General features: G+C 38.9%; 2 protein-coding genes across 3 annotated transcripts; both read right to left on the minus strand.

Moving 5' to 3' along the window:
- Nucleotides 3662-7064, minus strand: LOC18787921 (IQ domain-containing protein IQM3). Of its 2 annotated transcripts, none has more exons than XM_020556571.1 (9): nt 6778-7064; nt 6572-6686; nt 6408-6473; nt 6239-6327; nt 5709-5796; nt 5126-5272; nt 4936-5025; nt 4598-4699; nt 3662-4362 (listed from the first exon to the last, which is right to left on the minus strand). In XM_020556571.1, the coding sequence occupies exons 1-9, from the start codon at nt 6945-6947 to the stop codon at nt 3889-3891; spliced, it is 1341 nt and encodes a 446-aa protein (XP_020412160.1). In that variant the 5' UTR covers nt 6948-7064; the 3' UTR covers nt 3662-3888. The 2 variants fall into 2 exon arrangements, with proteins under 2 accessions (XP_020412160.1, XP_020412159.1); XM_020556570.1 differs by having other exon boundaries at nt 4936-5028; nt 6778-7063.
- On the minus strand, nt 9398-11743 carry LOC18787939 (serine/threonine-protein kinase D6PK). The gene is made up of 2 exons (XM_007221314.2): nt 11214-11743; nt 9398-10609 (listed from the first exon to the last, which is right to left on the minus strand). Exons 1-2 carry the CDS (start codon nt 11741-11743, stop codon nt 9814-9816), a joined length of 1326 nt encoding a protein of 441 aa, XP_007221376.1. The 3' UTR covers nt 9398-9813.

Here is a 13760-nt window from a genome sequence, read left to right on the forward strand (position 1 = left end):
GTTCTCGAGCAGGCTGGTGGGCGTCGATCATCATCTTCTGCCCACAAGGAGGGTCGCTCAGGTCTACGTCTTCGGTGTCTCGAGCGCGACTGGCTAACTTCTTCCTCGGTTCCCAAGGGTCGATCCCCTTGGGTGCCCTGTCCATGGGGCAGATTAGGAGATTGAGCTTGTGTGTATTCCTCTACAACTTGCCGCCTCGTGTTGGTCCTCAAACGGGCTGGTGGGCATCGATCGTTGCACTCGTCACGTGACTGCTCACGAACTCGAGCTCCTTGTGGGCCCAAGCAGGTGTGGACATTAGACTGTGGGCCTAGCCTCTCGAGCACATTGGTCTTTGGTCCTAGCTTCGAACGGCTCAGAGTACGGCTCGCGGCTGTCTGCGTCTCATCTGCTCGATCTCGCTCTCTCTCCTGCCGGTTTGCCCTTGTCTGACCAGCCTGGGACCTCTCGAACTGCTCGCCGACACGTTCGTGCACCCTCCTCTCCTCGTCACGGGATCCAAGGTTAGGGCCTTGATTCAAGTTGATCTGCCTGAGTAGCTGGCCAATCAGATTGTTTTGATTGTCGACCTTCTGTGTGAGTTGATCAACCCATGAGTTAAGGTCCACCTGACTGAGCATGTCAATTAGAGTGGTGTGCATCGGGCCCAATGACATATGGGCTAGGGTTCCATTAGATGCGTACGCAGGTGCATACGTCAAGTGTGGCTGCAGAGGAGGGAGAGAATAGATCTGCTCCAAGACTAGGACGACGTCAAAGTAGCCATGGGGCTGTCCAGCAGTTCCGGCAGCTGAGTGGTGTCGCTGCTGCTATGGTCCGACGGTAGGACGGTGAGGCATAGCAGCTTCAGCAATCAGCGCTGGCGACTGCAAGGCTGTGGAGGTCCCGAGGTCATGTGGTGGCTATTCTGCAATTCCAGCAGCTGAAGGCGGCTACAAAGCACTAGAAGACGACTGCAAGGTGTTGGCAGCCACGATTCCTTGCGGTTGCATTGAGGTCTCCACCACGAAACCATGAGATGGGCCTATCGTGGTGGCGTTACTCTTCGTACCTCTTGTATCAACCATGGTTGTTTGAAAAAATGTGTCAAAGATGGATTTGGAGCACGCTTTGAATATATCTCGCGCTCTCAATGAAAGCACCAATTTGTGGGAGCAAATTTTCCCACTAGAATATTCGCCCAAGATTCCTTCGCCTTCTCTGCCTCTCTTTCTCCCTGCAACAGATCGGAGTAAAAGGACCACACCCGGGGGGTGTTGGCCAAAGGCCCTCCGATGCCTAAGTCAAGTAGGGTGTTTCAAGGAAAACCGGGTGGCCGGAGCCGTGTGTGGTGGCCGGAGCCTTGTGTGAGAGAGAGAAAGAGAAGAGGTGGCTAGGGTTTTTGAGAAATAATTTCTGCAGAGTTTCAGTAGGAATTTAGACGTACCTTAACCTTTGTGTGTGGCCATCCCTTTATAATGGTCTCGGAGGCTAGGGTTTCAGAGGAATAATTCCGTAAATGGAAATGAATTATTCCTCCCCGATTTGGAATTGATTTGATTAATTAAGGATTTGATTTATTAGGGTAAATCAAATCCCTAATTGTGGTAGGTATCAAATCAATTCTTAATTTAATTAGGTAACTCCTCATTTAATTGGGAATTGGGGTAGGAATCAAATCAATTCTCGACCTAATTAGGTAATATTCTATTTAATTGGGTAATCTTCAATTAAATTGAATTCCCAATTAAGTCAAATAATCCCCAAATAAAAGAAATTATTTGACCTAAAGTTTTGATTTAATTAGGTTCTCACAACGAGCATGATCTTAAAAGATAAAGGAGAGGCTATTGAGCCAGTGATAGGCGTGAATGAAGGAGAGGTTATTGAACCCACTAATAGTATCATAACATCCATTATAGAATCTGATAGTGCTCTTGAGAATATTTTTTATAAGCATAAAGATAGCCTAGTGTCTGCCACATTTGTCAAGGAAAATACCAATGATCCATATTTTCTCCAAGCCTTGACAAGAGAAAAATTCAAATTCCTTCCAGAAGGTCCTAAAATCCATATTATGAAACTAGATTATGAGAAGAGTACCTCTCTCCAACTAGCCATCCAACTCTTTCTTTTCCATCTACAGTACTGTATATACAGCTCTTATGAATATGACTGAGTATAAAGAAGTTTATTTAGAGCATGACAAAAAGAAAATTCCAATTACTTCAATATTTAAAATTGTGGACAAATATTTTAGTAGAAGTTAAAAGTATTCCTCTTGAATGGTTCGAAGATAATATATATATATATATATATATATATATATATCTGGAAAGAGCAAGACATAATATTATTCTCTCTCCCAGCCAGCAGTTTATTCCAGAACTAAAACCAGTAAATATCACTCCGGCGAAGCAAGACATAGAAAGACATAGAGGAGCTCAAATGGCATTTCACCAAGTAGCCACTGACGAACACCTCCATCTTCTTTATCAAAACAGAGTCATGAAGATTTACTCTAAATTTCCAATGAAGAAGCCACAAGACTCAACTAATTTCAGGATCAGCAGAGGAAGAAAATAAATCTATGAAGTACTCTACAACTAGCTAACTGATTACATGGATGACCAAGCTGAGAACCAAGACTATTGGGATAATTTAACAGAGGAAAATTGCACAATATTGAGAACATGATGGAAGCCTAAAGAATATCTTAACAGCTCGAGTTCATGACTATCACTCATGCAAAAGAAGACAAAATCCAAAAGGCAAGAATATGAACGGCAATGACTTCCAAAAGCAAGAATGAGTTGACACACTCCATCCACCGAAGAAGCCCCATAATAATTTTCAAAGACTAAAGCAAGTATATAATGGTCAGTACAAAGAAGTTGGCAAGATCAAAATGATCCAACGGCTAAAACTAGGTCCTCACTTAAAGTCCACATGTAAGTCACCCTTATTATAGAACGGCTCTGTGTGTGAGAAACCTCTCATCTCCCTTGTAGTTTAAATTATCACTTGTATTAAAAAATAAAATTAAAAAATCTCATTGAAAGCCTGTGTGGAAATAAATGAACATCATGGTGTCACATGAAATGCACTGATAGTGTTGAAGCCTTTCAGTTTGAAAACGACATGCTATTTGAAGGGTTTGAACAAAGCCGTTTACTCATTCCACCACCTTTAGTCATCTTCAGTGATGGTCCCGGCCTTAGCACATGCAGAATTTGCTTTTTTCAGCACCCATTTAAATCACTATTGACGTTCTCAGCTAAAAACATTAACGTTTTCTACTATAATGTAATGCTCCGTTTTGGATAAAGAGATTTGAAGGAAAGGATTTGGATTTGACAGCATATCTAAATTTGGTACAAAATCAATAATCACTAGATTCAAACTCTCATGACACATTGATAGTGTGTATGAGAAAACCCTCCTCCCCGATAATGCATGTATCAAAATAATCACATTGGATTGAATGTATTTGAAATAACTACATGTAGTATATTTAAAATGACTATATGCAAGGAGTCATTTGAAATCCAGTTGTGTTTTTCCTTTCCTTATTTTCTAGATCTGGCCATACATAGATTGTAATAGTCTAAACAAACAATTTTACCACATAATCTCATCTAAATTCATAGATTTGGAATCCTTCCATTTAAATGAAGCCTAAATGAATTCCATTCAAGCAGAGAAGTTAAACGTTTTTTGAGGTACTTTTCCTTTACAACATTCCGAGTTTACTTTGTCTTCCATGAGACTATGTATCCTAGCAAATGTGTGAACTCAAAAGAAAAACCAGGGTGTTCAATCCAGTAAAGTACCACTCATATTATTTTGTGCTTGAGTGCAGTGGTTTTACAGTAACATTCTTTAAGAACGACAGACTTACAACGCCGGTCACATTATCCTGCAAGAAGTTGTAAATGATGTGAGACCTGATGGAGGTTCCGATGGGGATGCCGCGAGGGAGACCCTAGGAGAGAGGCTTACAAATTCTAGTGCTTGTAGCCTTAACTTCAGAGGGTAGTCTGCAACAGACCCAATCCTAGGGCCTGCTCCTGTTGACCACTTCAAAGACAGTTGGTCTCCTAGTTGACATGAACTTGCTTCCTTCTTGGAGTTGATCCTTTGCAATAATTCTTTCTTAGGGACACTTGTTCGGAGGTTGAAGAGATTTCTGGATATGGTTCTTTGGTAACTACTTATTCTTTTTGTTTCTGAAAATGTACATGATTCAGACTGTTGATTGCTTTCTTCCACCCTGGAAGCATGAAGCTCAGGGTTTTCAGCTTTTGTTTGTCCATATGTTCTTCCAGGTTGAATTGATTTGCTCAAACCATAGCTCTCATTGTCTTCCATGGGAGAAAGTACCTGCTTAAAATGGATAAAGCTCAAACGAAACAAGCCTAGCTAGAAACACAGATAAATGTCTATACATTATACAGGTTTTCGATTATTAATGGAAGCTAAAAGGTCTCAGTTTGAACCCTTCTTCCTTAAATTCTGAAGAGCTATGTCCCCTGGAATGTTTCAACTGCATGTTTTTATTGTAGGCAGAGTACCCTGGGAACAGATATAATAAAATTGAATAGGATAAGTTCTATACCTGAACTCCATCAAGGGCAACTCCACTTTCCTTAAGGAAGATGAGGAAGCTGCCAAGGTTCTCATTGGTTGGACGGTAATGTCCGCTGTATGCCGATACAGACTGGAAATCAAAAGGACATACAGAATTCAGATGGAAAAGGTGCAGGCTTTTCCTTGATCTAAAATAACACTCAAAAGAAAGGAATTCTACAAATATTTTCTTTGTGGTGTGTGTGTCTACCAAGTGGGTGCTGGAATCTTTGCAAATGTACATATTCCATATCTGTAAACTATGTCTTCAAGAAGCAGAGACTATTTGACTGAGCATGCAGGTTGATGCATGAATGATTAATATACCTTGAGCTTTCCATGTTCTGCTCTAAGTCTTCCAGCAGCCAAGGTGGCCCCTCCGGCAAGGAAGCTGGAATGATGAAATAATCCCTTCTTCTTCTTGAAGGAAGAAGAAGAAAAGGAAGAGAATCAGTCATCTGCAAATTGAGATAGGAGACTGCAACTTCAATGGTCTGGTGTCCATATCAAATCTTACCTCGCCAGCATAAAGTTTCTTCGATGTGCTCATCACGAAAATCCATTTGGAATCTTCCATTCCTTGATTTGTATCAAGAAGATATCCTGTTCCTCTGTGCACCAAGGTCCCTTCAAAAATGATATATTCGAAGTGTTCCCTCTCTTGCTTATTTGCATGAAAGGTCACCACAAGATGAATGTGAACAAGTTAGCATACATTATTTCATGCAGAATTCAGAGGGCTCTCTGAAGTCTGGTATAAAGTAATAAATTTCTCACTCTAATGTTCTCATAAAGGGAATAGGAGATGCAAATATCTTTTAAAAAAAACAGGGCAACAATTGAAACTGAAATACAAAGGTGATGGTGGCTGGAAATTATTATATCAGTAATGTGATATTTCATTAGATTCTAACACTAGGAATGCTGCTTAAGTTTTTCCAACAATGGTACTAATACTATTAGGTGGGATTTGAAGTCGAGACCTTGGGTATAGGAGTAAATGCTCGTAACCATTAGAGCTACGAGCCTCTGCAACAATTGGATTGGATTTTGATCTTGTATTGATCCTATTATATATATGCAGCACAGAAGTATGGTACCGGTCCAAGATACTTGATGCATTCTTGTTGCAGCTTTGATCTTGGACAATCCTTGAGATCAACTTCCTTGCCATCTCCAACGTCCAACCTACAAAAGGCAGAGGTTCTTCTTCCTAAATCATCTTATCAAGTATATTAGCAAGACTTTCTTTTAACTAAGTTGATTTTGAAATATCCATACTATTTTCATGGGATGTAAAGCTAACAAAGTCAGTAATTTGGTAACCCTTATGGGAGCCTTTGAGTAAAAATTCATGTTTTGATGTACTCTGGAATCCTTGTCTTCCACATATCCCTCCTCATTGGACAGATGTTCTTATGTCTTACTAAAAAGTAGATATGTAATTACAGAAGTAGGGAACTTTTATTTGCACCAAAACCAAAAACTCAAAACACCCGAAAAATAAGAAGATATCACTTCATGTGCAGAGAAAATAATTACAAGAACAATGATTTTGACACTGAAATAATTACAAGGTGTTCAAAGAAAATAGTCACCAAAAAGAAAGAATGAAGACGGTAAATTGTACCAGTAGAAAAAGGGCTGTCCTGCATCACCTCTACACCACTCATCATAGTAATAGTTCAGATTATGGCCATAACGATGTCTTGGATCAATCTGCAACAACCAGCATCATGATGAGGATGAATACAAGGCATAACAAGAAAAGTTAAAGTCTAGATCGATTACGAGCTTACCGCTTCGATCCAATGTTGGAAAGCTAACTTTTGTGCCTTAGCATCCTTTGATAATCCCTTCCCCAGCTACAAAAAAATAATCAAATTCATGAAACCTTTTTTTTTTCTTAATTTTATAAAAAGTTTATGTGGTATGAAACATAAGCAAACATTAGCAAACATGCCTTGGATGCAAATAAGCTGATCCTACTCCATCGTGAGGCTGCGGTTTCAGATTTATGATAATCGAAGAACGAAATCGTACTATGATTCAACCTTGCATAATCTATAGCTTGCCACCTCCAATCCAAACATTAATCCCATAGATACAGAATTAGAATAATATCAAAATGTTGAAGACTAGACGAAAATTAATTAACGGGGTACCAACCATAGCTCCTCAGCAACCACAGCCGAGTCTGCTAGCCTACGCCGGGTTCTATAACTCCTGTACACTTTCTGCAACTTCACTGCAGCGGTTGATTCATGGCCATGAGCTGTATGCTGAGGAACCATCACCGGCGATGCACCATCATAGCAATCCAGAGATAGCTCAGCCATTGTAGAGAAAAATGTAGTAACAGTTTTTAAGTGCAGTGAAAGAGATTGAAGGGATCAAAACAAAGCCAATATGTAAATTTTCTCTCTCAGCAATATAGTCTATGGTTTTTTTTCATCGTTTTTTTTTTTTTTTTTCCTTTTAATGGATAGATGTAGATTTGGTCACAGCATTAATTGGTGGTACTACTACATGACAACAGAAAATACAAGTTGTTCAAAGTGTTGCAAAGAGGTAGACAACAGTGGTCTCCACCCTTCCACCAAGAGTCATGTCAGGGCTCAACTTAGTCCTGGTGCTAGGACTGGACAGGGCTAATCTAACTAAAATGGAAAAACAGGCATATCCCTGTTGTTAGAAGAAATTCAGTAAATGACTTATAATATTGATCACTATATTAATACACGAAGCAATAAGCGTAGATAAAAACAAAAATACAAACATGTATAAATGTGTAAGTAGAAATTAAGTGCAGAACACTGACTTTTATTGACTTTTATTTTGAACTTTCACAGTCAAATTTTTATGCTTGACAATGTATTATGGTTGGAATCATCGTTAAATTGAATTAGCAGCGAAACCAAATTTTGAAATTACTTTTTCTTTTTACCTTTTTACCTAGACAAAAATTACATTAAAATGTTACTCTCTCATAGCACATATCTACATTGACTCTACTGGTTAATAGTGTGCGCCCATTGAGTCTGCCGAGACCCGTATCTCGCATATCATGTCAATTAGTCGAATGACTTGGGACGTGCTGTAGTTACTGACTCTAATGCACGTAATGTTTGGACCACTTCTCACGTAACGGCTAGCTAATTATCCTTCATTCACACATTGATCTTGTTGGATCTTTCCTTAGATAGGCCATCGGAGGTTTTGGACCTATGCATGGCCCAATTCCTAGTAACCAACAAATTTGGCCAATAAGAGTAGGGCTCGTGCCCGGCCCGGCTCAAATTTAATGGGCTTGGACTGGGTAGGGCTGGGCTTTAAAGAGGAGAGAAAAAATATAGAGCCGGGCCGGGCCGAGTTTTTTTAGAAAATTCAAAGTCCAAGCCCGACCCATGAGACGGGTTTGAGAAAGCCCATAGGGCAGGGCCGGGCCCAAACGGGCTCTACTTCATTAAAAAAAAATTATAAACTTAATCATAAAGGCATTTTAGTCCAAATTTGAGATTAAACTCACTTAATTCCAATATTTTCACTTCAAACCAAATTCATAAAACACCCAATAAAGTCACACAACTTATAAGATTTTTCACAAAAATAATAAAACCAAGTATTATTTTTTAGGTTATTACATAATTAGATCGTAATACGTTTTAAGAAATAATTATAAAAAATAATAAATATCAAAAAAATATTTTTTTAAAGGATGGTATGAATAAATATGCAAATATTTGGTGATATGTTCAAGAAAAGCATGATTCTATTTGGTGGTACGATTACGTTTCGTGATATGATTATATTTGGTGATGTGATATGTTGTTCATCTTATATATATAATTAGTGTGCTAATCATCCAATTATAATTGTTGGATTAAGAATTGACACAAATTAATGTGCTAATCATCCAATTATAAACTAGGAATGAGTAAAGAAAAGTAAATGAAATGAAACAAATTATATACGATTTAAGTGATATAATCCTAAACCTAAACTCTTATTTATACATAATTATATATGTATGCGGGCCTAATGGGCCGGGTTTTTGTGGACGGGCCGGGCCGGGATTTCTTGAGCTGAATCGGGCCAGGCCTATGGGCCGAGCTAGGCTTCAGACACCCAAGCTCAAGCCTAGCCCAGCCCAAGGCGGGCCGGGCCATCTCAAAGTCCATAACGGACCTAGCCAGGCTTTTTTTCGATGGGCCGGGTGGGCCCTCATCGGCCCATGAGCCCACGGGCCAAATGATGAGGCCTAAATAAGAGTAGTCTCTAAACAATGACTTGAAAATTTGCACACTTATAAATAAGAGATATTTAGTCAAATATTCATTCTTAACACTAATAATATAGATAAATTTTACACCATTTAATTTCTATAAATAAATCAAAAAAAATTCAAGAAATGACAGTTGCCCCTATTGAATTTAATTTTAATTATTAAATTACTTTGACGCCCTATTGAGTGTTTTGAATTTTTTTTTACGAGATTTTGGGATTGGGCTTGTTTTAAAAAATTGATGGCAGTTTTGTAATTTATTAGAAGTTAAAAGTCTCTTTGTTATATTGTAAATAGGCTTTGGGTGTGTTTTTAAAGTCCACTTCATATAGGGTTTTTTATAAATAATTTGGACCCCTATATTGAATATAATAGTGAATCTCCCTATAAATAATGAAGTGACTATCAAACATTAATTTTGTATAGTAGATATTTCTATATTTCTGTCACCATTGGCATATGCAGAAAACGAAGATAGCCAAGCATCAATGATTTCAGATGCCATCTTCAAAAGTGATTTCAGATGCCTTAGCATGCTCAGCCAAGGGGTCTTTAATTTTTTATTTTTGAGAAAAAAAAAATTAATGTATAATTTATAATGAGGCCACTTAAACCACATCTGAATTCCTCAAATGGGATTTTTAAAGTAAAATTTTAACGAGGTCACTTAAAACACATCAGGTTTGCAAGCATTTCTTGTGTTTCACAACGATCGTATGAAGTTTTTTACCTTCTTGATAAAATAAAAAATAAAAAATAAAAAAAGGGCACTACATGACTGCAAATGGAAGGACTAGAATTCTTCAATTACAAAAGGGAATTGATATGACAAAACCAAGAAAACAACTTCACAGCATCCAAAATTAAAAACCACATATATACATGAAACTATATTACAATTGTATTAAACAAACTCGTTGCTAGTAGTATTCTACCGGAGTGTCCTTACCTTTCCCGGCTTGCACAAGGTCCCGGCAAGCAACAGGCCGAGGAATGTTGGGTGGTGTATTACATCTTAATAATGCCCAATTTACCCCATCAAAAAATGGATGGTGCTTGATTGCTGTCGCACCCATTGTGGACCCCAATCTTCTTGTGGGGTCCTTGATCAAAAGATGCGTGATCAAATCTTTAGCGGGTCCGGACACAGTGGGCTCCTTAGGGAACTCAAGGGCTCGGGCCACAATGTTGGCTAGAGTTGAGTCATGGTTCGTTCCTTTAAAGGGTGTGACACCGTAAAACATTTCAAATATAAATATGCCTAGAGTCCACCAATCCACTGCATTGCCATGGCCTTCACCTAATACCATCTCCGGTGCCAAGTACTCGTGGGTCCCGACAAACGACATCGATCGGACGTCGACTGGCTCCGCCACGATCTCGAGGGACACACGGTGACCCGATTTCTTTTTGCGCTTGCCTTTTGGGTGCATGCATGATGCCGTCGGAACCATACAACTAGGCAGGATGCATGGTGATATTCCAAATTGTGGTTGCTTGGTGGAATAAGAGGATCGATCGTTGTTTGGTGGGTCTTGATCAGAAACAAGCTGAGCCGTTGATGTTGAAGTGCTGCTCCTCAATGAGAGATCAAAGTCGGTCAACATGATGTGACCGTCTGATCTTATGAGTACATTTTCTGGCTTCAGATCACGGTAGATTATTCCCATCATGTGTAGGTACTCTAGAGCAGCAACCACTTCAGATGCATAAAATCTTCAAGCACCAAAAAAAGACTAGATTGTAAATTTAGAAAAAACTTAATTTTTGTTAATCAAAGCAAGAAAATTACAAGGAAGATCCTCGACAGATCTTATAACTATATATATCAAAATAAATGAGAAGATTCAGATAAATCTCATTTCATATGATTCTCTATCAATTTGGTAATTCTTTATCAATTATACCACGTAATTGAGTAATTCAATATCAATCCTAATTCATGCTTAATTAGGCAATAAACAAAAAGAGTAATCTAATCAAAATTTATCATAATCGAGGCCTATTATAGAAACTTGCATTGAATCATGATGATCGTGATCGAGTGCATGGCACTTACCAAAAGCATTGTGGGGTTGCAACATTCATAGATTGTCCCAGTCTCCAGCTATGGAACCCACACAAAATAATCAATAGTCTCAAGCAAATATTGGAACCCCACTTCTTATGACTCGTTTTATATTGTACCATTTTGCAAATTTAATCAACAAAAGTTTTTTTTTCATGAAACAGAAAATTCAAACACACATATGTATATATGTCACGCATATGATCATGTAGTATAATTAAATTGCAAATTTTAAGTTCAAAAAGTACGCACCGGACGGCCGCTCGACCGAAGCGTTTGTCCGGTTGGCATTGGCGGAGGACATGGAGGTCACCACCGGGGCAAAACTCGGTCAACAAGCAAGACCATCTGTCCGACTCCAACCAGCCATAGAGCGTGGGCAAAAAAGGATGGTCCAAAATTTCCAATATTTCCCTCTCTATCCTTGCCCTATTTCCTTTATTCCTACTTGCCAAATCCTCCTTGTCCATCACCTTGGCAGCAAACATGCACCCATCACTACCCTCTAACTCTACGAGGTACACGCTCCCTATGTCGCCGCAGCCGAGGCGACGCACGAGGCCTAGGTCGTCAAGGCTGATCCCCGTGCCATTGAACTTCTTGCCTTGGATCGCGTCCCAACATGGATCGCGTGGCCGCGCGTGAGGCTTACTGGCGGACGAGATGTGGCTTGAAGTGGTTTTAACAGAAATGGCGGTGTCGGTGTCGGTGGCGGCGGTAGTGGAACACTCGAGATTAAGGTTGCCTATGTCGTTGACAAGTTCGTCGGCGCATTGTTGCATGATTGTGGGAATGGTGGTGGTAGTGGCGGTGGTGAGTTAAGGTGGAGACACACTTCAAATGAGAGTGGAAAATAATAGAAATGAGGCATTTTGAAGAGGGGTGGAAAGGGCCGGCGGAATGGGGATGGGCCATGTGTCTGCATATTGTATTATAAGGGCCCACAGTGGGCCCAATTTCTGGATTTCCTTTCTGGCGTTTTGCATTTGCACATTTGGAATTTTGGATTTTATGCCTTGTTATTTTTCTCTGGTTATAACTGTTGCGTACGCATATACACCAAATAAAAAATTACTAGTATTTTAGTATTCATGTAAAAATACCAAATCCTAAGAAGAAAAGAAATAGGGTAGTCTAAGAAAAATAAATACGGTCAGACCAAAAAAATAATTTAATTTTAAAATGGAAATTACTGATTTGCTATCGTGCTCATTAAAAAAATTGGGCAAAAAAAACTACTGTGATATATAGCATATAAATTTAAGATCCGGTTTTTATTTTGTTCCCTTTTTATTAAGCATGAGACTTTTTTTGGGATCCCGAACTTCTGAATTTAGAATTTTAGGGTTTGGGATTTGTTTAGGGATGGCACCTTTTTTGTTTGATTAGCTAGAAGATCATATGGTTGTAATCTTGTATTACAATTCCGTCTATTTATCAATTATGCTTAGATACCACTGGAATATACTCCCTCATAAAGAGAGTTAGGATAATAATAAAATAATACCAAGTTAATGTAGATTTTCTTTCATATAACCGCACCAATTGGTGATTACATACAACAATTACAAAATATTTAGAGAAAGATGATCAGCCGCAAGATCTTGGATAGCATGATGGATTAGCCCCGGAAGAAAAAAAAACAAGATGAAAAAAGATGAATATGCAATTAGTAATTAGGTAGTAGCTTCTCACTAATCATTTCATAAACCCTTTTGAGGCAAAAAGGAAAGGGAAAACAGTTTCTCAACTACCACTTTGTCAACAAGAGAGAAGATGCTTGAGAATTCCTTAAAATGTTAAAGACATGATTACTTACCTGAAATCGGTATTGATTCATGATTTTACTTGATTTACTAACACGCAAGAATCAAAAAGTACATGGGTTTAACATTAAAATTCATAATCTAACGTGTAGCGACCCGCCCCACATTTTTTCGTTTAAATTTCAAAATTTTAGCGTACTTGGATGAATTCGCCCCAGGATTTTGACTTTGGATATTGGGGCTCTTTTGTTTCAAGACTCGTTTTGGAATTTCTTTACACCGTGAAGGAGCTCAATTCCACGAGAGCGTAGGAGCAAACGGTAGGCAAATCGGAGTTGTAACGAAGTTACAAGTGTTTATTTATCAAGGACATTTTTGGAAAGTGAAATTAGAAACCCTAACAAACGAAACAAAAACGAAATTGGAAAACCAAAAAAGTTACCAGTGTTTGTTTCCCAACACCACTTTGTCATCAAATGTCGGTTCCAAGCAATGACATCAAAGTAAGTTGCTCTGATACCATGAGAGGTGTATTTGTCATCAAAGTAAGTTGTGGCAATTGCATCTCATATTGTTTTTGCCGTCGGAAAGCGAATAAAATTGCAAATCAATCTTGGCTCCATAGAGTTGATCACACATCCTTTCACAATCGAATTCTATGTTCGCCATTTGTTGAACGTCGGGTCTGTATGGGTTGTTGTGGTAGTTCTCCATTAATATATCCCAATTTGTCTTTGCCGGAGATATGCATCTCAACAATTTGGGACCATAGGGCATAGTTGATGCATACATATCATACTGTGATTTGTCTGCAAGGAGGCTTAGCTCCTTATGTAAAGAGCCAGTAGTTTCCCTCAATGAGGCCTGAATTTTTATGTCATTTCTTTCTAAAGGTCATAAGCTGGACCCTTTTCCTTCCCTTTTGCTAGTGTATATAGTATGTGTTCAGATTTTAGAGACGGGTAGTCTTGGAATGGTCTTTTAGGCCTGTAAATGTTTCCTTTGGGATGTAAGAATGAAGTCAGCTTCACTG

The sequence above is a fragment of the Prunus persica genome, chromosome G2 (genome assembly GCF_000346465.2).
Source record: "Prunus persica cultivar Lovell chromosome G2, Prunus_persica_NCBIv2, whole genome shotgun sequence".
NCBI classification, from domain to species: domain Eukaryota; kingdom Viridiplantae; phylum Streptophyta; class Magnoliopsida; order Rosales; family Rosaceae; genus Prunus; species Prunus persica.

What these genes read in the sequence shown, in the direction of transcription:
- LOC18787921 (XM_020556570.1), bottom strand. Translation starts at nt 6,947, where the DNA reads ATGGCTGAGCTATCTCTGGATTGCTATGATGGTGCATCGCCGGTGATG. An exon ending in AGAAACTTTATGCTGGCGAG is followed by an intron (nt 5,029 to 5,125) that starts GTAAGATTTGAT and finishes TCTTCCTTCAAG; the next exon opens with AAGAAGAAGGGATTATTTCA. An exon ending in CAGAACATGGAAAGCTCAAG is followed by an intron (nt 4,700 to 4,935) that starts GTATATTAATCA and finishes TTTGATTTCCAG; the next exon opens with TCTGTATCGGCATACAGCGG.
- LOC18787939 (XM_007221314.2), bottom strand. Translation starts at nt 11,743, where the DNA reads ATGCAACAATGCGCCGACGAACTTGTCAACGACATAGGCAACCTTAAT. An exon ending in TTCGGTCGAGCGGCCGTCCG is followed by an intron (nt 10,610 to 11,213) that starts GTGCGTACTTTT and finishes TGGTGCTTGAAG; the next exon opens with ATTTTATGCATCTGAAGTGG.